The sequence below is a fragment of the Rhinopithecus bieti genome, unplaced genomic scaffold (assembly GCF_001698545.2).
Source record: "Rhinopithecus bieti isolate Rb0 unplaced genomic scaffold, ASM169854v2 scaffold_39870, whole genome shotgun sequence".
Taxonomy (NCBI): domain Eukaryota; kingdom Metazoa; phylum Chordata; class Mammalia; order Primates; family Cercopithecidae; genus Rhinopithecus; species Rhinopithecus bieti.
This window is the reverse complement of record NW_016817144.1, coordinates 2,443,430-2,470,314: the sequence shown is the minus strand read 5'-3', so window position 1 is coordinate 2,470,314 and position 26,885 is coordinate 2,443,430. Positions and strand designations below refer to the sequence as shown.

Here is a 26,885-nt window from a genome sequence, read left to right as displayed (position 1 = left end):
ACACAGAGTTTATTAGCAAGTAGGAAGGAATTATAGAAGGGCAAGTCAATTCATTACATATGAACAGTCAGCATCTATTAGGTGCTTACTTTCATCATTTTGTACAATCCTCTACCGTGGGATCCTGTTTGTAAACATCTCCAGAGATTAAAGAAGAAAAAGAAGCTTCCCTGTTAGCCTTACTTTTGTGTTTCACTTCCCTGAAATTCAGAATAAGCTAATATAATACGCCAATATTCTTGTACTGAGTTTTACAACCAAAGTATAAACATCTGTCAATTCCTATGACTGTTTCTGTACATAATGGATTGGTGGCACTTAGATCAATATTAGCAATGTTATACTCAATGGCTGAGGACAATGCATTTATAAAGGGTTTCATCAAGATTCATGGTCTCTATTGATACATGTTGACTTTTTACTTTAAATTGTCAAAATTACCACTAAGTGCAATTTATTTTAACCAGAAGAGTTGGTGAAAATAATGCTGTCATTTAAAAATAAAATAGGTCATTAGCTATTGTCACAGCCATACTATTCTGGGTTAAATTACATTATTTTGAAAAGAATGGAAAGAAAGAGGAGAACACTGAAATTTAAAAGAAAACATGATTTATGCCTCTAAACAAAATAATATCCATTTATTTTGAAACGATGACATTGCAGACACTGTTGGCTGCATACTCAACACTCCATTTCCCTTCCTTTTTGTTCCAGTTTTCCTTCTTCTCCCAGTTTCATCACCAGCATGTGGGTCCTGATTACTCTAGGCTAGTTTTGTATACTCGGTTCTTTTGCCAGGGATTGGGTATGCCAGGCTAAGCATGTGATCTTCTCTGGCCAATGACATGGAAAGGGAGGGGGTAGTTTCCAGGAAAGACTTCCTTACGCATTAGGCCCTAGAAACTGGCGGCCCCTTTCTGCCTCCGAATAGTGCAGATCTAGGCAGGATGCCTGACACTGCTGCAGCCATCTTGAAGTTGCTTCTAGAACGAAGCCAGCACCGGCAGAGCCATGAGAATGCTTTACTTGTGGACTCCTTGTTCTGTGAGGTAATAAACTGCTTTATTTTTTATGTCAACCATGGGTGGGATATTCTGTTACTCGCACCCAAAGCATCATAACTGAAACAGGTAATGCGTAAACTGTTTTTTTTTTTTTTGAGACAGAGTTTTGTTCTTGTCACCCAGGCTGGAGTGCAATGGTGCGATCTCGGCTCACTGTAACCTCTGCCTCCGGGGTTCAAGTAATTCTCCTGCCTCAGCCTCCCAAGTAACTGGGATTATAGGCACCCGCCACCACACCAAGCTAATTTTTGTATTTTTAGTAGAGACGGGGTTTCGCCATGTTGGCCAAACTTGTCTCGAACTCCTGACTTGAGGTGATCCACCCACCTTGGCCTCCCAAAGTACTGGGATTACAGGAGTGAGCCATTGCACCCAGCCGCACACACTTCTTGACCTAGAGAAAGTAAACAGGAGAGTCAAATAGGAAAGGAGAAGGTACCTGTTCCTGTGACTCCAATTCTTTGTGTTGTAATTTTTTCTCTGCACATCGCACCTGATTAGAACGGTTTTCTAATTCATCTTGTAAAACCTGAAACAGTATAAAATAAAGATATCATTAATAATTAGCACACTTGAAAAAATAGTTTTACACCATGAACTGGCATTAAAAAGGCCTCAGATTTCTAGTTTATTACTCTTGTTCCAAAGCATTCGGGCAAACAATATCAGACTTTTGTGTGTCAGGCCAAGATGTTTTCTGCTTTAAGAATACCTAGTACAAAAATTTCATGGTTATAAAATAGACAAATTGGCAGATGTCAATCATATATTAAAATGTCTCATATCCTTCTAGCGCAGAACCACAAGCGTGTAATAAAGCATATGTAATAAAGCATAACACTATTGCAATGAAAATGGTTCCCTCAGGACACCTGCAAGATACACTTACACTCTGAATATCATTGTGACAGATAGGAATTGTAATATCTGACTAGCATAACATTTTTCAGAATTATATTATGATAATTTGAGTAAATTATAGTAGCCATAAATGAATTTCTTTATAAAGTCAGAGAGAATGGTATGGAATTTGAGGAATTTGTAAGAAATGGACAGAGGTGAACTCTTTCAGTTGCCAAGTAGCTGTTTGAAATAGAATTCAGGTTGATATGGGAAACAGAAACCACAAAGACCAATAATTATCACTGCATCAATTACTATGTTAGGTAAAGAGGTGAACTAGAAAAAGATCTTGTAGTTTCCATGTACTATTTCTATAATGACACTGGATTGTCCATTCAAACAATCCAGTGTCATTATAGAAACACTACATGGAAAGTTACAGTGAGCAGAATGCATGGGGTGGTAACAGCAAAGGTGTCAAATTCACAAAATTCAGTTCATCCAGTCAATATTAGTGAGTTCCTGCTCTATGTCAAGAATTGAAATAGGTACTCTAGACATAGCAGTGAAAGAAAATAGACCAAACCAAACCAAACAAAACAAAAACCCTGGTCAGGCACAGTGGTTCACATCTGTAATCCCAGCACTTTCAAAGGCTAAGGCAGGAGGATCACTTGAAGCCAGGAATTCAAGACTAGCCTGGGCAACATAGCAAGATCATTTCTACAATTTTTTAAATTTAATTAGCTGGGTGTGGGGGTGCAAACCTGTGGTCCCAGCTACTCAGGATACTGAGGCAGGAAGATCACTTGAGCCCAGGAGTTTGAAGCTGCAGAGGGCTATGACTGTGCCACTGCACTCCAGTCTGGGTGACAGAATGAGACCCTGTTCTGTTCCAAAAAAAAAAAAATTCCTTGCATTCACATGCTTAGATTATAATGGGGTGGAGGTAGGCAATAAGCAAACAGTAAGTGTATTATATATCTGTGATGAGTGCAGAAGAAAAATAAAGCAGGGAAGGGGACATTCTAGAGTGGTGTGAGGAAGCGGGGATTGCAGTTTTAAACAGATTGCAATTTTAAACAATTTTAAAAAGGTGTTTAAATTTAAACACCTTTAAACAGGTCCAAGAAGGCCTATCTGGGCAAAGACCTGAAGGACAAGAGAGAGCAAGTCACATGTAAACTTCCACAGGAAGAGCCTTCCAAGCAGTGGCCGCTGCATGTGGAATGACTCCGAGATAGTATGTTTGTGGAAGCCATAAGGTCACTGTTGAGAGTGAGCAAAGCAGCAGCAGTGAGGTCAAGGACGTAACAGGGTTCAAGTCACATCAGGTCACATGGAGTCTCGCAGGTCAACAGCTTTAGATTTTGCCTAGAGGTGGACAGGAAGCTGCTGGGGGGTGGGGAGCCGGTGCTGCTTTCATTGCTGTCTGAGGAGCAGACTGAGGGGCAAGGCAGAGGCAGGGAGTAGAGGAGAGGCAGGGAGCAGGGTGGGGAGGCCTGAGAGGAGCAGACTGAGGGTCAAGGCAGAGGCAGAGAGCAGGGGAGAGGCCACTGCAACACTGGGAAAGGGAAGATGGAGAGCAGGGCCAGGTGGTAGCAGCTGATGAAGGAAGGATCAGGTCCAGGAATGAAATAGAGTTGATGGCCCTGAGACAGTGGAAGCAGAGAGCAATAAACAGGACCCCAGGGATTCTGGCCTGAGGAGCTAAGACTGCAGTTGGCATTCACAGAGACAGAACAGGTGTTGGGGGAGAGGAGCTGGAGCTCAGCCTCAGCTGGGTTCAGTTTGAAATACCTACTACACATCTGGGTGGAGACATCAGTTCAGACACAATGGCTAAGTTAGTGTCCATTAAAGATTCCTGCAACACAATGCCAGTCTTTTTTATGTCCAGATAAATAGTGGTTCTTAACCTTTCGGGAGGTTCTAGACTCCTTTGAGCATCTGATGAAAGCTAAGTAGTTACTCCCTAGAAGGAGAAAAACCATAGTTTTATGATTTTGCTTTTCACTGTAGGGCATTCCTAGATTGCCTGAAGCCTATCCGTGAATGGACCCCAGGCTAAGAACTAATTTAAAAAGTGAAATGGTCTGTGAATGAGCTTGCATGCTTTAGGGTGTCTGAAATGGTTTGTGAGTGAGCTTGCATGCTTTAGGGTGTCTTTGATATTAGACTTGATTATAAATCTACAACTCAACCAGGTCTGAGAATGAGCTTGGAAATCTCTCCATTCTTGAATTGTCTATAATTCTGTTGTGTTCTACTTCCAAAAGGATGAATGCAATAGTTCCTGTGCTTGTTGATGAGGTAGCCTTCCCCCTGCCCCCGACTTTCATAGCTACCAATAAATAGGATCTCATCAGCTTCTCTTATGGCATAATTGGGGAAAGTAATGATTACTGTATCGGGAAGAATATTTATCCATTTTTTTGTCCCCACTTTTTCCTGCTCTCTAATCCATCCTCACACCACTGTTACAGTGATCTTGTTAAACTTAAATCTGATTATGTTGCTCCCTGACTAAAATGCTGAAACAACACTCCAGCCCCGCTGAGAGACAGCTCTCACTCCTTAGCATAGCATCCAAGGGCCTTCATCAACTGGCTTGGTCTCCAGTCACGCTGTGCCGTGGGAAGCCTTGGCGTGCCGTGCAGATGTCATTACCAGCAATAATAACAGGAGCTATCATCCACAGAGTGGATTTTATTTTTAACCCTTACGACAATTTTATGCACCCAGTATTATTCATCTATGTTAGAAAGGATGTAACTGAGGCTCCATGCAGTTAACTACTTTGCTCAAGTCCATGTGGTTAGCAGTAAGGCACTGGACTGGAATTTTTCTTTTTTGGGGGGGGGGTGGAGTCTCGCTCTGTCACCCAGGCTGGAGTGCAGTGGCACAATCTCGGCTCACTGCTACCTCTGCCTCTCGGATTCAAGCAATTCTGCCTCAGCCTCCAAGTAGCTGGGATTACAGGCATGTGCCACCACGCCCAGCTAATTTTTTGTATTTTTAGTAGAGACGGGGTTTCACCATGTTAGCCAGGATGGTCTCGATCTCCTGACCTTGTGATCCACCTGCCTCAGCCTCCCGAAGTGCTGGAATTACAGGTGTGAGCCACCATGTCCGGCCTGGACTGGAATTTTAACACATTTCTGTAACTTCAAATTCAATATGCTTGTGCTACTCCATGCTGCCTCTTTCCCACTCTGTACTGATTTTCTCTTTTCTTTGCCTGGAAGTCCCTACCGCACCTACTCTGCTCCATGATGTAATTGCCCTGATCTATACAAGAGCTAAGTATGGACTTCTCTGGACTTTCATCCATCTAGTGTTTAAGAGAATTAATTTACATGTCTGGGTGGCATGCAACTGTCTGCACAAAACTGCAGCTCAGGGATCTCCTTTCTTCATCTCTGCAAGCCCAGTGACAAGCCAGCTCAATGCCTGGTACACAGGTGATACTGAATTCATGTTTGTGGAAGGAACTCATAAACATTTGAACTCTACTCCCTAAAGATATTTACTTCAATCATCAGGGCTTCTGACTGTCCTTCATGTGGCACATTTAACCGAAGGTGATTATGTGTCCTGAGACACAAAATATACAAATATATCCTCCAAATATCGATATCTATCTCTGAACATACACACACATATCATAATAATAATAATTGATAATATATTGTCTGGTTTCTGCTACAATATAAAATACTCCTTTAATTTTTATTTTTTTTCCTTTTAATTTTATTTCACAGAAAAGAAAGATGGCGTGCCTCTCCCTTCCCTTAAATGAAGAGTTGTTCCCCACCTCCTGGCTTCTCTCCCTCCTTGCCTTCACCTGCAGAACCCTGAGAGTGCCACACTCGGCATCCCACATCCTCCCCCATTCACTACATACCCCGTTACACCTGCCCCCTGTCCCCACTGCTCTCCTGAGTCAGTTTTCACACCAGTCACTTGTCATCTCCCAAATGCCAAAGCCAGAAGCTAACTTTCTTCCTTTTTCCACAGAAGCATTTGGCCCTACTCATGCCCAATTGTGTTTTTCTCTTGAGTTTTGAGGAAATAATTCTGCTCGGTGAAGTCAAGGGATTAAAAAAAAAAAAAAGAGGATGCTGCAAAAGTGAAAGCCAAAGACAACAGGCCTGGAAAGAGGGTGGTGGATATGGAGAAGGGGATGGGTGCAGTGGAACCACTGACAGGGCATTGGAAAAAAGGGACTCAGAGATACCCCAAGGCTTTGAGATGGAATGACCAGAAAATAGTGAATTCTTGCTAAGCACAAGTCAGAAGCGGTGGGGCTGTGTGCTTTCTGACATGCTGGGCTGAAGGTGCTCGTGGGACTTCAAGAGGAACTATTGCTAGAGTCTGAATATTTGTGCCCCCTCCAAATTCATATGTTGAAATCTTAACCCTCAAAGCTATTAGGAGGCAGGACCTCTGGGAGGGAATGTCCTCAAGAATGGGACTGGTGCCCTTCTAAAAGCTCTGAGTGAGGTCCCTGGCCCCTTCTACCATGACAGGACACAGCACAAAGATGGGTGTCAATGAACTAGGAATCAGGCAGGCTCTCCCCAGACGCTGAATCTGCTGGTGCTTTGATCTTGGATGTCCCAGCCTCCAGAGTTGTGGGAAATAAGCTTTTGTGTTTAGGAGCCACCCTGTCCAAGGGATAATGGTACAGCAACCAGCGCTCGCTAGGACCCCTAGCTAGCAGATCACATTGCTCAGTGGGTCTGAAGAGTGGGGCACGCTCTCAGACAGAGTTGCAGAGGTTCTAAAACCTGCCCTTTGGGTGATGCCCACATTCAGACAGGCAAAGGAGGAGATGGAGGCCCAGAAAGCTGGTGAAAGTCCAGATAGGCAGGAGGCAATTGAGGAGAAGTTAGGATGACATATTACGGAAATCTAGCTGAAGGAAAGTTCCAAGGAAGGCAGCGTAGCAAAGTAGATCTGATCCTTTTTCCGTACTTCATATAGTGAACAGACTACGAAGTCAACTATGTTTTATCAATATTATTAAAATGGAATTCAAATTACATTCGCTTTTCAAAAAGGCAGGCCTTTAAAAATTTCCTCATAAAGACGTAAAATGTGATCTTTCTAAAGTTAATCAGAGAAAGCAGTTGTATTTAGAAATGACTTTCGTTAACTATTAAAGATCAGTTAAAAAAATTGAAAAATCACCAAATAATATTTCACTTTCAAAAAAGTCAAAATGTACTGCATGAAAGGAAAATGACAGTTTATACTGGCGGCTGGTCCTGGTTTTATATTCTAAAAAATTATTAGGTTATTAGAGTTCCAACCTCAGAATTTGACATAAGGACTATGTGAAAATGACCACAATTGCTCAGTAAGTACAACCAGGGACTTTAAGTTGTGTCTTCTTTACTCAAAAAACCTTCAAATTTGACATTTCACACACACACAAAATCACGACTTTTAGTTTCTTCCTGAGAAAAGCCCAAGATAATTAAAGAATAGAATGTCCCACACTGGGTCAAAAATATAAAACAAAACCCAACTTGAACAGTTAAACTGTTTATTCTGCAGAACTGTCCCTCCTCCCCTAACTCTGCAGTGTTAACTGGCATCATTACTGAAAAGACAGTTCTTTTCTCCCAATTAAATCTGCCTTTAAATATGATGTAAGTCAGCTGGCTGTGGGAAGCCACAGCACTCCTGACTTTCAGAGTGCTTTCTCCTGGTCGGGAATAAAGAATGACGCTTTCCAGAAGAAAAATGTAAATGACATAATAAGCTTCACAAGAACAACGAGCGCACACTGCACTCTTTCAAAGGGAGAGCGTTGTAGGATAATTTGATTTGTTTGTTTCGAATCTGAAAATAATGAGAGCAAATGAAAGTGTAAAAAATGGAACATGTTAATGGGCTCCTCAGGGTGAGGAAAAAGACCTGGGAGCTAACGTGCCCACTGAATGGCACCTGTGACAGTACGGGGCTTTTCTGTGAGTTTGGGGAAAAAAGAGTAACTAGTCAATTAAAATGCTATTTTAATAAAATGTATGAACATAATTCAGCTCAAGCCACTCCTTAACTTGTAAAACCACGCATTAAGGAATTATTTGGAGTCTTATTAAAAAACAAAGTTGGCCGGGCGCGGTGGCTCAAGCCTGTAATCCCAGCACTTTGGGAGGCCGAGACGGGCGGATCACGAGGTCAGGAGATCGAGACCATCCTGGCTAACACGGTGAAACCCCGTCTCTACTAAAATACAAAAAAAAAAAAAAACTAGCCGGGCGAGGTGGCGGGTGCCTGTAGTCCCAGCTACTCGGGAGGCTGAGGCAGGAGAATGGCGTAAACCCGGGAGGCGGAGCTTGCAGTGAGCTGAGATCTGGCCACTGCACTCCAGCCTGGGCGACAGAGCGAGACTCCGTCTCAACAACAACAACAAAAAAAACAAAAAAAAAAAAACAAAGTTTTCTCTTGTAGTTCTGAGTCAGTTAAACAAGAATACAGTGATGGCAGATACATGCCTTTTAATAATGAATAAATGAAACACAAATTCATTTTAATTATAAAGTGGTTAAAAGGTTATTTAATAAAGGAAAACTTTATTGGAAGAGAGATATACTATGTCACAATGATAAAAAGAAATTTTTTTAAATGTTTCCAGAATAGAAGGTATATAACAGAGAGAGGCTTTCAGATGTAGTATTGTAGCAAGACCAGACATCTTTCTAGAGATTTCTGATCTCGCCTTTGGCCCACTTCTTAGCCAACTCCATTCCAGCAACCCAAGAGCTGTTACCTTACTACCCTTTTCCCAACAGGCTGTCTAAGCATACAAATTGGTCTTCAGCTTAAAGCTCAGAATATCAGTACTCTAACTTCATATCAGAGAATACAATTTCAAACTCTACTTTCCCATCTTTATCAAAACTCCGTGTATGAGAAATTTGGAAAAATCCACTTGCAAATCAAGACAGAATCATCAGCAGTAGAAAAGTCACCCTTCTGAGTCAGCGGTCCTGGAAACACCATCCTAGCAGAGTGGACTCCAGAGACACATTCTCTTACACATTTTCTGTCATGTAGCTTGTAGGGTCATGTTCTTGCCCCCTTTTAGAGAGTTTCAAAGCAGTTCTCATTGAGTTGAAATGTAATGTGTTTGACACATATTCTGCCTCATTCTGTGTTGTTAAGTCTTGATAAAATGCTAGTAGTGCCTGGCCTTTTCACAAATCATCATGAGGTCTATGAGCACATTTTTCTGGGCCTGCCATACCTGAAGGGGCAGAGGGTAAATGGATCCTTTCCTTGGTTCTGTTCATAGGTTCATCCACATGTCCTCTGGGAAGTAGGAACCTTGAACGCTATAGTGTTCTGTTATTTAAAATAAACTGGATTGAACCATATGTAAGCAAAAAGAGTGTTGATTAAAGTTTTGCCCTATATAAATATAAAACTGGGATCGGTAGAGTTGGGGATTTTAAGGGCCTTGGGTACAGTCTGTGGCCATGAAACAAGGAACCAGCTGAACCTCCGCTGGGTGAAACACAGAGAGGGGACTTGCGAGCTGCAAGCTCTGCATAGCTGAGTTTTAACAAGAAGAAAAAGCCAGAGTATTTATACTAAAGATGCTGCCAAGAAGAAGTCACCCTGGCAAACTGCAGGAAATTGCTGAAGCAGGGTGACAGGCAGACGGCGGTTCTGTGTACTCTTCTCCCTACTTTTGTGTATGTTTAAAAGCTTCCATAATAAAAAGTCAAAACACTGAAAAAAGAAAAAAAGTCCCACTTAAAAAAAAATGAGGTCATCATATCCTTTCCTTCATGAGGCTTGAATTTACTATCCTACTTTGGAGAAAACAGATGATTCATTCGCCACTCAGTGGGCAGGAGGGATGCGGGAGGATTTACCCCATGAATGTTTTGAAGACAGAATGAAGAGACCAGGGGGTAGGAGGTGCATATTTTGACTGAAGGAGAAGATAACTAGAAAGGGAAGGCCTATTTTTATTTTTATTGAGGTATAATTTGCATACAATCCAATTCAATGTTTATTTTTTCATGGTAATGGTCTGTTTTCCATTTAAAACATGTAAGATGATTTTTAAATGTATGTCATAAAATATTTGTTAAGTTATAAAATCTTGACGTAAACTTCTCTTCCCCTGGCTGCCTGGTCCTTCAGACAGGCGTGATGCCTGAGCTGTGACTACAGTGAAGAGATACTAATTATAAAGGTGAAATAAGGGTGACTCTCATTTAAACCTTAATTACCTTCTTAATAATGCCCACATTTGTTTAAGCAGCATTACTCCAATTCAGTCTATTAACTGGGCTGATAATATTTCTGATGAGGTCTCCTTTTGCAATGTAAATTGACACCGAAACAGTAAATGTTTTTCTTTCTACTACTGTTAAATGAAGGCTAAGGTAAAACACAAATAAAGCAGTAAAATCTTGCTCTATTTTCATGTGAGATTTACAGACTTTTTTTTTTTTTTAAATCATATTGTAAATGACTAGGACAAAGCAAGAGGATCAAGCCCTGTCATCCACACAAGGAGCGGTAAATCTGGGGCTACCGAAAGTGACACAGTGGCAGCGTGACATTTTTACTGGGTGGTCTCATGGGCTATTTACCGAGGCCACTATAGTTTCTGTTTTATTATTATTTTTAAATAGGCTAAATCTACTAACAAAAGTAACTAGTCTTCCTCAACTGAAATGCCACTCAAGATTTCTTTTAAAGCGATTTCTTCATTCAGACCTACCCAGGATGAATAACAAACCATAAAAAACAGTTTTATTAGTGATTCTACAGTCATGGAAAACGGGTTATGCTGCAGATCTAAAGCCAGAGCCGCAGTTACTACTGCAGAGGCCACTAATGTATTCATAGCAGAACTGTATAATTTTTTTCTCCTGTGGCTTATGTTCAGGTTTTTGGTTTTTTTCACATTCCAAGCAACATTTATTTTTTTTTCTTAAAAAAAAAACCCTGATAATTTTGTCTCTTTTGTGATATTGATGTGAAGGAAAAGAGATCTTTGGAGGTTTTTACCCAATACAAATGTTACTCCTCACATAAGGCAAAATTCCTTTCACGTGAAAACTTTTTAGTTGTTGTTGCGACAAACGACAACCACATGGACGAGAAACGGCACTTGCATATGAGCTGTTGTTGTAGTACTTATTAGGCTACTGATTCAACATAAAAGGCAAAAAACTGTGGACACTATACAGAGCAAGAGTTTTTCTTGTTTGTTATTCTCCAAGTACAAAAGTGTTCGTGTTTTCTCTTTCCTTCTCTCTCTCACCTATTTTCAGTCCTTCAAATTCCTAAAGGACTTCCTTTAAAGGTCCTAAAATGCACTTTTAAAAAAGTTAATGTTTCCTGGTCTTAACAGGGGTTCCAGGAAAAGAAATCATGTTATTTCAAGACTTTGATGATCTAAGGAAGCCGGAATCTCCTAACGCACCTCATTCATGTTTTCCTAGTCACACAAAAGACCATCCTGACATTACCCACATCTCCTCTTAAAGGGGCCAGTCTGTTTCTACTCAGGAAATTCAAAGCACATTTCCCCACCTTCGTCGCTCGAGACAACTTCACTTGTGAACAAGTTCTTATCTCGGGTGGTAGAAATCTAGGATCAAATTCAAGAACCACAGCTAGGATTTTGTAAGATCATAGAGGCATTTCCTTGTCTGGCCAGGGTGATAAGTACTGGAACTTGAGTTCAGTCTCTGCGGAACAGAGTGTTAACTGTTAAATCCTCACAGACCACCCCTCTTCAGTGCAAGTCCAGGGAAGAGGGAGGACCCATAAGCCATTCATTTAAATTTCGATTTTCTTACAAAGAGTAATCATACACACATGCCATCCCCTGAGCCTGCAGTATCATTTCCAATCCCCTCCACCAGACTGTATTTCTCCTCCATGAAAACTGAAGTTAAGATTCATTTCTTCCATGAAATATTTCCAACACAGATTAAACTATTTCCCATTGTCATTATATTCCCTATATGGTAACATATTTATAGATCTCTTCCTATTGTGAATTTATCTAACTTCTTTTCTCATTTTAGGCTCTGAACTTCACAAAAGCAACAGCCTTTGCCCTGCCATTATTTGTTAAATGGTCTCTGAAATGCTTGGGAAAGTGTTATTTACACTACGGTAATGAGCATTTACTGGTAACATTAACCAACTCTATAAAGAGCAAGTTGCCTTTCATTTAAAACAGTTGGGGTACTCCCACTAAAATTCTAGGATTTTTTTCCCCCTTTAAGCTACATTTCCTCTCATTCTGTCCCTAGAGAAAAATAACTGAGTTTTATCCAGTCTGCTCCCTCCAGTGTCAGAAATGGCCTCCCTTCTTGTTTTTTAATAATAACACATCTATCAGTGCCCTTTTTTTCACGCACTAGAGGGCTGGTCACCACTGTTGCTCTCTCCCTTCTGCTATGTCCCTCTCAGGGTCTACACTGGTATGTTGTCTTTACCCATCTGCCCTTCAGGAAATTGTCCACATTTCTTTTGTTTGTTTTAAGAGATGGGGGTCTCACTATGTTGCCCAGGTCAGAGTACAGTGACTCACAGGCGTGATCGTAGCACCCTAGAGCCTGGACCTCCTGGGCTCAAGTGATCTTTCCACATCAACCTCCCAAGCAGTTGGGACTACAGGGGCACGCCACTGCACCCGGCTGTTTTTGTTTTTCTTGGCCACATTTCTCAAGTGTTTGACTCCAGTACCCTTGTTTCTCCCTCATTAGTGAACTCCTTCCTCATCAGTGATCTGATTTTGGTTTCTAACTAATTATGAGACTTGTTCTCTGCAAGGTCGCAATGATTCTCTTATTGATGATCCAGTGGCCTTTTCCATAACTCGATTCTCCTGGACCTCTCTGTTGCACTGGGCACTATTAGAATGCTCTCCTTCCAGAAATCCTTCCCTTTGACACCACCATGTCATGCTGTCCTCCTCCTTCCCACATGCTTTCTGCTCCTCCTCCTCCTCCTCCTCTTCTCTCTCACTTGTGGATATTTCCCTAACTAGGTTCTTACCTCTCTAGTCTTCTTTCTGTACACTGTGTCCTTTGGATCATTAATTTCGTAAGTTAATGGAAGTATTTCTATATTATGGGCATACAGCATGTACTAGACGTGGTACTAAACATTACCCTCAAAAAGCATCTAATCTAATGTGTATGGCAAGCTTATAAAGGAACTATTACAATGCCACATGAGTACTGCTAAAAAGAAGTCTTACCAAGCATTGCGACTGAACACAGGAGGAAAGCAACAAACGCCGGGGAAGGTTTACACAGTGAGCTTCCTTGAGGAGGCAACATGGGAGCTGGAGGGTTTCCCAGGAGGAGAGGAGAGTGGTCCTGGGGAGTCAATCGCAGAGGGAAAGACACGAAGGCATAGACCTGCAATGCGTGTTGGCTACACTGAAGGCATGGCCAAGCAGAGGGGTGGCTTTGAACCAGGAGAGGCTGCCTGGGTTGCATAGAAGGGCCTTGTGTGCCAGGAGGACTACAGACTTTACCCTGTAGGAATGGGAACCACGAAAGTGCCTAAGATGATCAGATTTACAATACAGGATGAATGTTCAGGTGACAATGTGGAAAATGGTGGCAGGAAGGCCTGCTGGGGACAATTAACAGAGTCTTGGCAAGACATGGGTGAATCTATGGGACAGGACAGAGGCAAGGATCAGTTTCCACTCAGCCCTCTCAGTACACAAGAGAAAACCAGGCCCAGAAAAATACACCCATAAGCTTCATGATCATTTGTAAAAAGGCCAGGAATACAGAATGAGGCTTAGGACATTAAATTTTTGGTCAATGAGAAATGCTTTAGAAACTCTGAAAATGAAAAGAATAAAAAAGCACAATTTTACAGACCGTGTAACCAAATACGCAAGAAAATCTGTCTCAGGAGTTCACTCTGTCATGGCTGGGAGGCCTCAGGAGGCCATACAGTAACACGTGGGAGATGAGCTTGATTTGGATAGGAGATGGTAGGAAATGACGGGCCTGGGGGAGTGCATGTGCCAGGATGGCAGCAGAGCCACAAGACAGGTTGCAGGGCTTGGTCATGCAATGAATGTGCCAGGTGTGAGAAGGAGGTTTAAAGAAGGACTCTGAGGCTTTCAGCATAGGTGGCTTGGGTGCTGTCATCAACTAAGGCAGAGAACACAGTAGAATTAAAATATATAGAAAGGAAGGGGAAAACTAGGCTTCTGCATGACACGGATTCAACAGGAATGATGATGCCAATGGCTTGACCACTAAAGTATGGTGTCAAAAAAGAAACCATGGAAGGAACAGTTTTGGGGAAGAAAGATCATGAGTTCCATTTTAGAGCTACTGAGTTTGAATGCGTATCAAGACATCCAGCTCCCTGCCTGATGGGCAACAGAAACACTAGCTCTAAGTAGGGCTTGCCTGGTGACGACTCCTACACTCATCTCCACACTCAGGATCGCACAAGTCCTCTAATTTGACATCTCCAACTGTCTCTCTTATGTGTATCTATGGTGACTTCACCATCATCGCAAACTTACCAAGTCCAAGACCAAACTCATAATTTTCCCCCTCGACCAGCTTCCCTTCCACCTGTCCTGCTGATCAATGACAAAATCATTCATTCAATGACCCAGTTCCTGGTTTTAAATCTCACAGTCATCTGTGAGCCCCACTCTCTCTGTTCTCCCTCCTAGTTAGTTGCCCACATTCCTTCAATTTCTTTTGTTTTGTTTTGTTTTTTTTTTTTTTTTTTTTTTGAGATGGAGTCTTGCTCTGTTGCCCAGGCTGTCACTGCAACCTCTGCCTCCTGGCTTCAAGCAATTCTCCTGCCTCAGCCTCCTGAGTAGCTGGGATTACAGGCGCCTGCCACCACACCTGGCTAATTTTTATATTTTTAGTAGAGATGGAGTTTGGCCAGGCTGGTCTTGAACTCCTGACCTCAGGTGATCCGCCCGCCTCAGCCTCCCAAAGTGCTGGGATTACAAGCGTGAGCCACTGCACCTGGCCTAACTTCTATTTGAAATGACTCCACTCTACCTCCTGATTTCTGCACACCAGGATTCCAGACTCTTTCCCAGTTGTGTCCTCCTGCATCCTGGCATGCAGGATGGGTCAAGGTTAGCATCCTGCACCCTGCATCCTTATCCTGTCAAGGTTAAAATTTCTTCCCTGGCTCTGAATCCCTTCCTAAACTAGCTTCATGTATCCATTTGGACTTCTTTCTTACTGTGCTCAATATATGGGAATCCCCATTTATCTGTGGTTTTATTTTCCCTAGTTTCAGTTACCCATGGTCAACTGTGGTCCAAAAAGAGATGAGTACAGTACAGACAAGAATATATTTTGTGAGAGAGGAGAGAAAGAGAGAGAAAGGGAGAGAGAGAAAGACCACATAATTTTTATCACAGTATATTGTTGTAATTGTTCTATTTTATTATGGTTGTTAATCTCTTAGAGTGCCTAATTTATAAATTAAACTTCATAATAAATGTATTAGTCCATGCTCATGCTGCTAATAAAGACATACCCAAGACTGGGTAATTTATAAAGGAAAGAGGTTTAATGGACTCACAGTTCCACATGGCTGGGGAGGCCTCATAATCATGGCAGAAGGTGAATGAGGAGCAAAGGCACATCTTACATGGAGGCAGGCAGAGAGAGAGCAAGTGTAGGGGAACTACCCTTTACAAAACCATCAGATCTTCTGAGACTTATTCACTATCACAAGAATAGAATGGGAAAAACTCGCTCCCATGATTCAATTACCCCCCCTTCCAGTCCCTCCCATGACACGTGGGAATTATTACAATTCAAGGTGAGATTTGGGTGGAGACACAGAGCCAAACCATATCAATAAGTATGTATATACAGGAAAAACATATGATACATCAGGTTCATTGCTGTCTGTAGTTTCAAGCAACCACTGGGATCTCGAAATGTAACCCCTGTGCATAAGAGGAGATTGCTGTCCTAACTCAAAGCTGTCATGCTAGCTCCAACGTGCAGGCACTGTGCTGTGGCTTTAACAGCTTTACTGACTTTCACAATGTCCCCCTGAGGTAGAAACCTCACCTTATAAGAAAGAGCAAAGGGCCGGCCACAGTGGCTCACACTTTGGGAGGCTGAGGCGGGTGGATCACAAGGTCAGGAGTTCAAGACCAGCCTGGCCAACATGGTGAAACCCTGTCTCTACTAAAACTACAAAAATTAGCCAGGTGCGGTTGCAGGTGCCTATAATCCCAGCTACTTGGGAGGCTGAGACAGGAGAATCACTTGAACCTGGGAGGTGAAGGTTGCAGTGAGCCAAGATCGTACCACTGCACTCTCGCCTGGGCAACAGAGTGAGACTCCATCTCAAAAAAAGAGAGAGAGAGAGAGAAAAAAAGCTAAGGTTTCTAGAGGCTAATCAAGGCTACACAGCTGCAAAGTCTTGCAGACAGGAAATGGCCCAGGTCCCTCTGCCTCTCAGCCTCTACCTTTCGCCACCAGTGGGCCCAGCTCCACACATTGCCCTGTGAGCTTTGTGGGTCTTCATCATATCTAGAATGCCGTTCTCCTGCTATTGCTTCCATCCTTCTGAAGCCTTCTGTGTCCCCAAATGCTCTAGATTTACTATTAATATTAAGATATTTAGTCTTTAATGAATTAAAATGTACAAAAAACAAAAAGAAAAACAAGTTTTTGTGTCACAGATTCAACAGTCACAATGATTCCGACAGTTTCCCAATTAGAGTGTGGAGCCAAAACTACAGGGTATTACACAAAGTGATGAGTTGAATTATATCCTCCAGAAAGACATGTTGAAGTCCTAACTCCCAGTACCTCGGAACGTGGCCTTATTTGGAAATAGGATCCTTGCAGACATAATCAGATGTGGTCACCCTGGAGTAGAATGGGCTTTTAATCCAGTGTGATGGGCGTCCTCACAAGAAGAGACACACAGGAAGAGGTTGGCCCTGCGATGACGGGGCCACAGATGGGAGTGATGCATCTACAAGCCATGGATGCCAAGGATTGCTGGGAAACATCAGAAGCTGAAAGAGACAAGGAAGGATTCCTCCCTAGAGCCTTCAGAGGGAGCACAGCCCTGCCCACACCTTGACTTCGGACTTGTGGCCTCCAGAACTGTGAGATAATAGCTCCTCGTTGTTTCAACTCACCCAGTTTTTGGTTCTTTGTTACACATAGGAAGAAACGTCCCTTGTTTTCCATTTTCTCTTCAAAAATGTGTAAAATACACATACACACACAAACATTTCTTTCAACTACCCAGTCCTACTAGACCTCATTTTACCCATGTGAGGGCCAGCAGTCCACTCATTATGAGACAATCTGGAAAACGGCATTAGGGTATTACTATGTTATATTTATCCATCGGTATTTTCTTAATTTTGTGTGTGTACATGGTCATATCAGATTATTAAGGAAGCCACTCCAATAGAATGATGGCTCCTTCTTAGACGATGAAAGAGACACTGCCTGAGATACAGAGGTGGAGAACCTCAGGTGAGCCTGCCTCTCACACCCCACATTCACATGACGGATAGAAATCATTCACGCCAGATAAAGTGTTTTTCTTTTTCTAACCTTAGGATTCTATGATATCTGGAGCCAATATTCATGAAGGAAGAAGTTTAAAACTTTCCATTTAAACCACTTAGAATGAGAGGATTTACAAAGATCCTGTTTAATGTTCAGCTGACACATTGTCAAAAACATTTATCATGCAACCTTTTGAAGTTTCTTCCACTCCCTTCTAGTTATTAAAGCTTGGATTGCAGTTAGTTATCAACAACAAAGCATACACGTGATGGTGTTTTTAGAGTCAGCCTTTCAGTTTGATTTCTGAACGACTAAGCAAAATTCAGTTCTCCTGATCAGAAAAATGATTAGTGACCTAGTTTTCATGCTGAATGCACAAAACAGTTGATTTCTGAAATCACTTCTGTATGGGCCTAGAGATAATGCAAGGGACATGGAAATTTCATTTGTGTCATAATGCTCCCAACTGCAAGAATTTTCAGATATAAGAATGTGCCACTTCAAGTGAGGCTGTAATTCTTTCAGTGCAAATGAGGAAATAGTGACCTACATTATTGAGAAGATTCCTCTGGCAACTTAATTCCTAATGTAAATTTCTTCAGATTGAGAATAAGCTTCAGTTCATGTTTTGGCAAGAGGAATAAAACTCTTTCTGAATAACGCAAGCGAATAGTATTTTTTGAGTCTGTACAATGTATTAGAAGGTACAGAGTTGGGTAAGACATAGTCTCACCTTTTACGGCACTTACATTATCATAGAAAGTATGTGATAAGGACAAAAAGCAGGAGAGCATGGTAAGTGTGTTAAGTGTTCAATCGAGAGAACAAAAAGAAAAAGGAAGGGCAGAGGAAGACGTTCAATGACACCACAAGGAAGCAAGCAGATAAATCCAGAATGTGGGACATTCTACAGGACAACTGACCTGGTTTCTGCAAGAAGTCAATGACATGGGAAAAAAGTGAGGAAGGGTCTGCTGTAGATCTGAAAAGACATGAGAGCTGTAACAACCAAATGTAATGTTTGGATCCTGATTCAGACAAATCAACTGTAAAATGGTACTTTGAAGTTAATTTGGGATACTTAGTTATGAAGTAAATATTCGATGATACTAACAGATCATTGTTTGCTGTCTTAGGTATGACAATGGCACTGTGACTGTGTAAGACAAAGCCCATGGTTTCTGAGAGGCATTCTGAAACACACAGTGTGAAACGATTTGATGTCTGGAATTTGCTTTAAAATATTTTAGCGGCCGGGCGCGGTGGCTCAAGCCTGTAATCCCAGCACTTTGGGAGGCCGAGACGGGTGGATCATGAGGTCAGGAGATCGAGACCATCCTGGCTAACACGGTGAAACCCCGTCTCTACTAAAAAATACAAAAAACTAGCCGGGCGAGGTGGCAGGCGCCTGTAGTCCCAGCTACTCCGGAGGCTGAGGCAGGAGAATGACGTAAACCCGGGAGGCGGAGCTTGCAGTGAGCTGAGATCCGGCCACTGCACTCCAGACTGGGCGACAGAGCGAGACTCCGTCTCAAAAAAATATATATATATATTTTGGCAAGGAATGAGGGGGAAAAGACAAAGTAAATGTGGCCAAATCTTGATAGTTACTGAAGGTGAGTGACAGGCTACTATTCTCTCTACTTTTGGGTATGTCTGAAAATTTTCATAATAAAACTAAAAAAGAAACAAACATTTTATGTACAGTAAAATGATAGGAGAAAAACACAAAGAGATTGGGAACGTTTTCAGGAAGGAAGTAGCATTTGGGAAAAGCCTTGAATAATGGCTACAATTCTGACAGGCCTAAGGTGGAAAGGGGAAAGAATTGTCTGTTAAAGAAGTTGCATTTGCAAAAGTAAATACAAGGAAAATGGGGGTGTGCTGAACAAAGGGTGTGCAGTCCATGGAGCAGGACCTGGAATATGTGAAGGGGAGGCACACCTGAAAAGAGGAGGTCAGAGCACAGTGAACTTCAGACTGCAGGCTTTAGTTACACTTGGTGAAAAGCAGAGGGGCTTTTGTGCAATGCCTAAATCAAGAAAGATACACACAGTTACTTCCTAGACATTTACAACATGTGTCCCAGGCTTAACAGGTTCAAAACTGGACATATTATCAGTTTTCCCACTTTATTTCCCTCTCCTTCTACTCACCCCTTTGCCTCAATCTAATTATGTTCCTATATATTCAGATCTAGATTAAGGGAACCCATATTCACCTAGTTATCCAAATCAGGAACTGCAAGGACACCCTTGAATTTTCTCTGCCATCTAACCATTTACCAGCCTTCCAAATATTTCTCCTCTTCAGCCCTATGGCTATTGTCCTTGTCTCTTTTCTTCTGGACGATGACTACAGTCATAGATCTCTTCATTCCAATTCATTATTGCCAGAGCAATATTCCCAATCATCTTCAAGTTTCTCTACCTCACTGCACAGTACCACTACCACACACACGAGGCATCAAGTTATCCAAGGCAAAAACTCAGGAGATCTCTTTGACAACTTGCTTCTACTCCACCTCTTCCCTCCCAAAGGCTCCTGTTTATTTGCCACTAACCCCTGTGATTCAATCTCTTTTACTTTGGTCCACTTCATGCCATTTTTACTGACATTCTCTGATTATATTGTCAGAACCCCCTTTCTGGTCTCCATCCATTCCTCTGGGTTCATCTTCATACAGCAGCCACTTATTTTGGAAGTCATTATTTAGGAGCTATCATTGAATCCCTTCTTTCCCTAAAGGAAACTTTACCCTGCCACATTCAGTTTTCACTAGGAGTAGCACATGATGAATAGAAGATTATAAGTCTTTGATAAAGAAAAACCTTAAAAACATGCATAATCTACCCACTTCTCTCCATCTCTAGTACTACCTCCTTGGTCCAAGTCATGGCCATCTTTTACCTAAAGATGACTCCAATAGCATAAGAGTCTCCATCTCCCTCCCATACATTCTACATGTCAGGTCTGTCCATTAATGTCCCTTACCCGCTCAAAGTTCTCCAACAACTTACGATTACACTTAGAATATCTAAGCTCCTCATCATGCTTAGAAGGCCCTATAAGGCGTGGCTTCCTCATGCCTCTCAGGCTTCTCCTTGTACCTGTCTCCATTTTGGTCCAGTCACACTTACCTTCCTACTATTCTCTGAACCTTACAAATTCATTACCATTAGCACTTCCCTTCTTTAATCTTTAATCTTTCTGATTAAAGTTTCTTGTTAGGAATGTATAAGCATTTTCTTCTTGCACTAGTAGTATATGAGGAATAGAAAAACATGGGTTTTACAAAGAAAAACCCTTAATATTGTTTTAACACCTTTCAAAGTAACTTTAATCAAAGAGACAATCTGCAAGATGAATCAGAACTTCATGTACTGGCTGGGCGTGGTGGCTCATGCCGGTAATCCCAGCACTTTGGGAGGCCAAGGTAGGCGGATCACGAGGTCAGGAGATCAAGACCATCCTCGCTAACACGGTGAAATTCCGTCTCTACAAAAAATACAAAAAATTATCTGGGTGTGGTCGCGGGCACCTGTGGTCCCAGCTACTTGGGAGGCTGAGGCAGGTGAATGGCATGAACTCAGGAGGTGGAGCTTTCAGTGAGCTGAGTTGGTGCCACTGCACTCCATCCTGGGCAACAGAGTGAGAACCCGTCTCAAAAAAAAAAAAAAAGAACTTCTTGTACTGTGTAAAAACTGGTGTGATTCCACATACCCACCATACTTAACAGAGGAATGCAAATAGTCAAAAATATATTATTAAGCACAAACCAAGACTGGTTCTTGGCAGTGTAGCCGACATTTTAACAGTGTAGTTGAAAATGTGTTCAACCTTCGCCTTTCATCTAAGGCTTTCCTTTGCTAAGGAATCATGCCTGTAACTCAAACTCTAAGGTGAACATGACTTCTTTGAAATGAACCACCACAAACCAAACATCTAAAGCTTAGGATATAGTGTTTCTCTTCAAAACTGACAACCACCCCACCCTTGTTTTGTATTACATGACCAGTCTTCTTGAAATAAGTATGGTCTAGGAAATCTGACTTTCAAAATTAATTCTAAAAAATTCTATTTGCCCGTTGATGTACTGTTAGTATGGTTTGTCCGTCCAACTTCTGAAATGCTAAGTCCATTTGATCTCCTACTAACGGATCAAATCCTATTTTAGGACCTAATATCAATTTTAAAAATTTATGTTTTACTTCAGATTATAAAATAATACAGGCTAATTGAAGAAAAATGGAAAGGCATCAAGAGGAAAAGAAATTTCCATAATCCTTGCACTCAGATATAACCACTATTAGCACAGTGCCTTCTTTCCACATCTTTTTCCTATTCATATGAAACTGGCAGGTTGGCTCTGTAGGACTCCCTGAGTGTAATCATAGAAGCTTGTCTCTCGTCTCCCACTGTTCCTTTAATCCTGTTTAGTGGAGGCAGTTCTTCTCTTGCCCCTCAGCGAAAATTCAGAAGTGTGCCTTGATTTTTCAGGTCACTCTAGTCCTACAGTCACTTTAAATTGCAGACAAAGTTTTAATCCATTTAGGTCGTTCTCAACCGAAATTTAAATTGTTCCTAAGAGCAATTTAATGTAAGGCAAGACATATCTAAAGGATTCCAGAACACCATGCTTTGACCTGTCATCAAAGTGCTTTTACTTCCTGTTTGTCTTTGACCCAGGGACTTGAACCCTAGTGCAGTGGTTATGGTGCCTGCCTCACACACCTATGTCCCTAATGATGACTAAGATTGGACTGGATGTGTAGGTGTCTCCTGGCCTCACCCTCCCAGTTGTTATATTCTGTTCTTCTCTGGGAATACCCCTCAACATCTGTTTCACCCTGTTTCCCTGGCTTCAGCTCTTTGTTGCAGGTCTCTGTGCATTTTTCTTGGCCTGTTGGATGAATAGTCCTCTTTACTCTCGTCTCCTTTCACAGATAAGGGTCAAACAGAACAATAGTCTCCCCTTCATAGTGAAATGAGATGCCTGAATTCCAGGTTCTTGCAAGAGAGTAAAACATCAAATCTGCAGCCTAATTCTAATAAAAAGATTACTTTAATTAACTAATAACATTAATAAAGATTTGCAATATATATGTTACAACAATTCTTAGATATTTGTATTAGTCTGTTTTCACACTGCTGATAAAGACATACCTGAGACTGGGTATATAAAGGAAAGAGGTTTAATTGACTCACAGTTCCACATGGCTGGGGCGGCCTCACAATCATGGTGGAAGAGCAAGGCACATCTTACATGGTGGCAGGAAAGGGAGAGAATGAAAGCCAAGCCAAAGGGGTTTCCTCTTATAAAACCATCAGGTCTTGTGAGACGCATTCACTACCATGAGAACAATATGGAGAAACTGCCCCCATGACTCAATTATCTCCCACTGGGCCCCTCCCACAACACGTCGGAATTATAGGAGCTATAATTCAAGATGATATTTGGGCGGGGACACTGCAAAACCATATCAATATTCAAATTTTAATTAATGGATAAAACTATCATCTGGTTCTAGGTGGAAGCATGTGCTTTAGGTGTGTGCCATCAGTCCACATTGAGCAGCATTATACAAAATAGCTCTGAGAAACTTGATACTGCTTTTCCTGTAAGAATATTAAGAACATCAGCTACATCTTACAGTTTTTCTTCCACTGAGCTTTCTTTGCTCTGCAATGTCTTCTACATTGCTACTGATGATCTTTCCAAAACAAACCTGACCTAGATCCTCTGCTGAAAAATCATCAGTAGTTCTTCTCTACCTACAGAATAATTTCAGACCCCTAAGCATGGCATATATCCTTGCTACTCAATGCCTGCTCTGAGAAACAGCAGTGTTGTAGGATCTTGAGCCCCACCCCAGACTGACAGCATCAGAGCCTGCATCTTACCAAAATTCCCAGGTGACCAGTGGGCACATTCAGGTGTGAGAAGCACTTACACAGTGCACCCTTCTTGAGGGTCCTATGGCTGAAATTCCTCTCCGGTGTCAGTGCTAGGAAAAGCTGTGCTTCTCCTAAGCACTTCACTTGGTTTCTGTTAAGGACACGGGCTACTGAAATTCGATTTCTTCTTGTCTTTAGCTGCTATGAAGCCCAGGCCAAACATGGAGCTCTCCTTTTAGCAGCTTTATTGGACTTCATGGCAGGCATTTTGTTTGTGAATTCTATTCTCGATTTCGTATTATTTTCAAATCTTTTTGTTTTACTGTGATTTTCTTATTAATTTTTATCCTGTTATACCGTAAGCATCTCTCTAAGTCACCTGAAATACTTTTGGGGATTTGGTGAGGTATAAGCCCATGATATTTGTATGTGTGTAAGACAGCAAGAAAGTAATAAAGTCAATACATATTTCATTTCCTGGCCTTCCCTTGCCCTAAATGGTATGTTTAACACCAGTGCTAACTTCTCCCAATCCAACCTGTCTGTGTGTGCAGAAGTCTCACGTCAGTTTTCATCACAAACCTAGAGGTATTTTCCATAGAAACCTCTTGTGTAAGAGGAACTGAAGATGTGAAGGCAAAAGAGCATTGGTGGTAAGGCTTGTGGCAGGCTGCATGTCACAGTGGGAGGTCTAGGTTTCTCTGCAGCTTAAGAAGTGTGCTGGCCATCCAGGTCCCAGCTTACTCTGCGTCTCCACTCTTTTCTAAATAAGGACTTTCTGCTCTTGGTCTTTTCTGTCATGAGCTGGGCTCCAAAGTGGCAATCTTCATTAAAAAGTGAAAACTGGGTGTTTCTGTCTAAAAACTAATTAATCCCTGTGGTGACATAAAACAAAACACAAACGGGTTCATGTAATGATAGTCAACTGCTTGTGATGGCATTCCTGGGTGAGACAGCATGGCTCGTTGGTGGCAACGAGTAGGTGGCGAACCTGGAGCTCCACTTTCTCTCTAGCAGCGTGGTTGGAGGCAAGACACCTGACCTCTTTGAACCTGTGTTTTCATCTATACCACAGCGAGACATTTGAGAGGTCATCTTCCAGCACTAAATTCAACTGTTACACGATCAACTGAGTTTCTAGTATTAGAGAGGCTGTTTAGTCTAGTGGTGAAACATTCAAATGCGTGGTAGAGTAATGAAGCATTCAAGGTTTCCAGTCTGGCTGCCTGAGCTGGAATCTCTGTTCCAACTCTTTGCTAGTTATGTGACTTTGGGCGAGTTATTTACATTTTTCTGGGCCTCAGTTTACTCATTTGTAAATGGGGAATAATAACAGTGCCTATCTCATATGGTGGACATGAGGATTATTACATAAAAACTCAGTATTAGCACATATGAGAGCTCAATAGGTGTTAGTTGCTATTTTATCACAACTGGGGAGTAAGAAATGGGCAACCATATTTACCTATATGATTCCATATCACACTTTTGTTAAGGTTTTGTAATTATTTTTCTTATGGAAACTCTATATTAGGGCCATCTAACGGTATACTGCTGACCAAGCTAGGACTCTCCAGCTTTCTAGAAATTCATCAAGGTTTTATCAAACATCTGAGTCAAAGCATTTGTGAAGTCAAAACATTTGTAACGTACATTTTCATTCCCTCTCTCTCCCCCTGCTCTAGTCACAAAAATAAACAAATGGCAAATAAAGTACAAGAAGTGCAAGAGCGTTGGGAGCTCATTCATGATCTTCTGGTAGAGCAGACAGAGTCCACTTTCTGTTTCAGGTACCACATGACTGAACACATAACTCCCCCAACCCTTTGCCCATTGCCAAAGTAGCATGCTCACTGCATGCATTTTGGCAAAGTACCAGGGTAGAAACAAAGCAAAAATAAAATACTACTACCACTTTCCCCACAGCCAGAGGTACCTACTGCTCAGGCTAATTTGCATAACAGAGTCCATCTACTGCTGTGAATGCTACATGCCCAGCAGCCCTTCCCTGCTTGGTCAGAGGGCACTGCCACCCTCACACCAACATCTGAGAGTCAGCATGTTGAAAGGGAGACTCACCACCACCCTCTGCTCATTTAATGGATAGATACTTGAAAGCCCACTGTGTTCAACAAAATAATTTTTGAGATGCCATAAGTAAGGAAAATCAGGGTACGAAATTAATGGTTCTGGCTCCCACGGGGCAATTATGATCATTTCTTCCATAATTCATGGATATGATATACAGAAGATGAATAGTAGAACAAAAAATAAACACCTTCTTATCCACTTCTTTTAGATCTCTAAGGAGACTGAAATATTCTGTATTTATGTGTCAGGTGGAAAGTAGCTGGAGAAATGATGGCTAACATTGCTTATATCTCAGGCAGAAATAGTTCCAAGTACTTTTGATATATGGCATATTAAAAATGCTTACAGAAATAACATAAAACAGGACAGGGTTATTCGCGTCACTATCCTCATCATGTAGTTGCCGCCCTCTTCCATCTGACTGGCAAAGCCCAGACAAACATGTAATTTCTGCTGTGCTGTGGGGCTTCAAAAGGGCTTTGAGCAACAACAACAACAAAAAACCCTCTGCTTTTTTCACCAGCAAATGTAAATAGTGACCAAAATAGTACTAGAAAGTAAGCTGGGTTAGAACTGTCTGGGTCCCGGTCTAATTTTCACTTTTGATGAGAAGATGTGAAGAAAGACTTTGCCTTCTGTGTAGGTGGGTGCTGTGGGTGATATTCAAAAGCAAGAACTCAGTAGGGCAGACAGCTGTGCTTATCGGCAGCAGAACCATAACGAAGCTTGCATTCCTGCCAAAAATCACCTATGCCAAGCAAAATTGGCTAATGTTGGGTCAGGAAGGAGAAAACTGGACATAAAAAATATGAATGGCAGACATAAGGCAGGAAATAATTGGAAAACACATTCAAAGTATAGCACACTGACAACAAAAACCACAGTATAATCACCATACATTGGTCATTCTCACTTTCCCTGCATGCTTTTTCCATTGCTGTGCTTTACAGAAAGGTAGGTGGATAGTATATGGCAACTCAGGATTCTGGTAGCTTTATGGAAATGCATAATATGTGAGTAGGGTATGCCTTTCTACCAGCTAGTGGTGGTCCGGGGGGTTACCAGGTATGCAGGCAATTAGAACCTGTGGAAATTATTAAAATTATTACGTAGCCTTCTGAAATTGCTGTTTTTATTCTGGGGAACGGCAAATCCAAATCTGCACAGGATACAAATTATATTAACTTTGGAAACAAAAACATAAGAAAATCTAAATATAGCTAATGAAAACCTTTACTGTCTAAAGAATAATTTAGAATTTATTTTAAGAGCTGTACTAAAGTGTTGTGCTACACATTGGTTCCTAGAAAACACACTCTTGTGAAGGCAAAATTCAAATATTTCACAAATAATAGTTCATTTCGATCCCTCCATTTCTTTAACAGCTATTATTCCCTCTCATGTCAAGTCAATTGGCTTTTTT

General features: G+C 41.6%; 1 protein-coding gene across 1 annotated transcript in view; it reads right to left on the bottom strand.

Moving 5' to 3' along the window:
* The window catches only part of CEP112 (centrosomal protein 112), a 567,381-nt gene that overhangs the window by 53,637 nt on the left and 486,859 nt on the right, over positions 1-26,885 (bottom strand). The window contains exon 25 of the mRNA XM_017855828.1: positions 1,507-1,596. Within this exon, the coding sequence (XP_017711317.1) occupies positions 1,507-1,596 (90 nt within the window). The remainder of the gene's footprint in view (positions 1-1,506; positions 1,597-26,885) is intronic.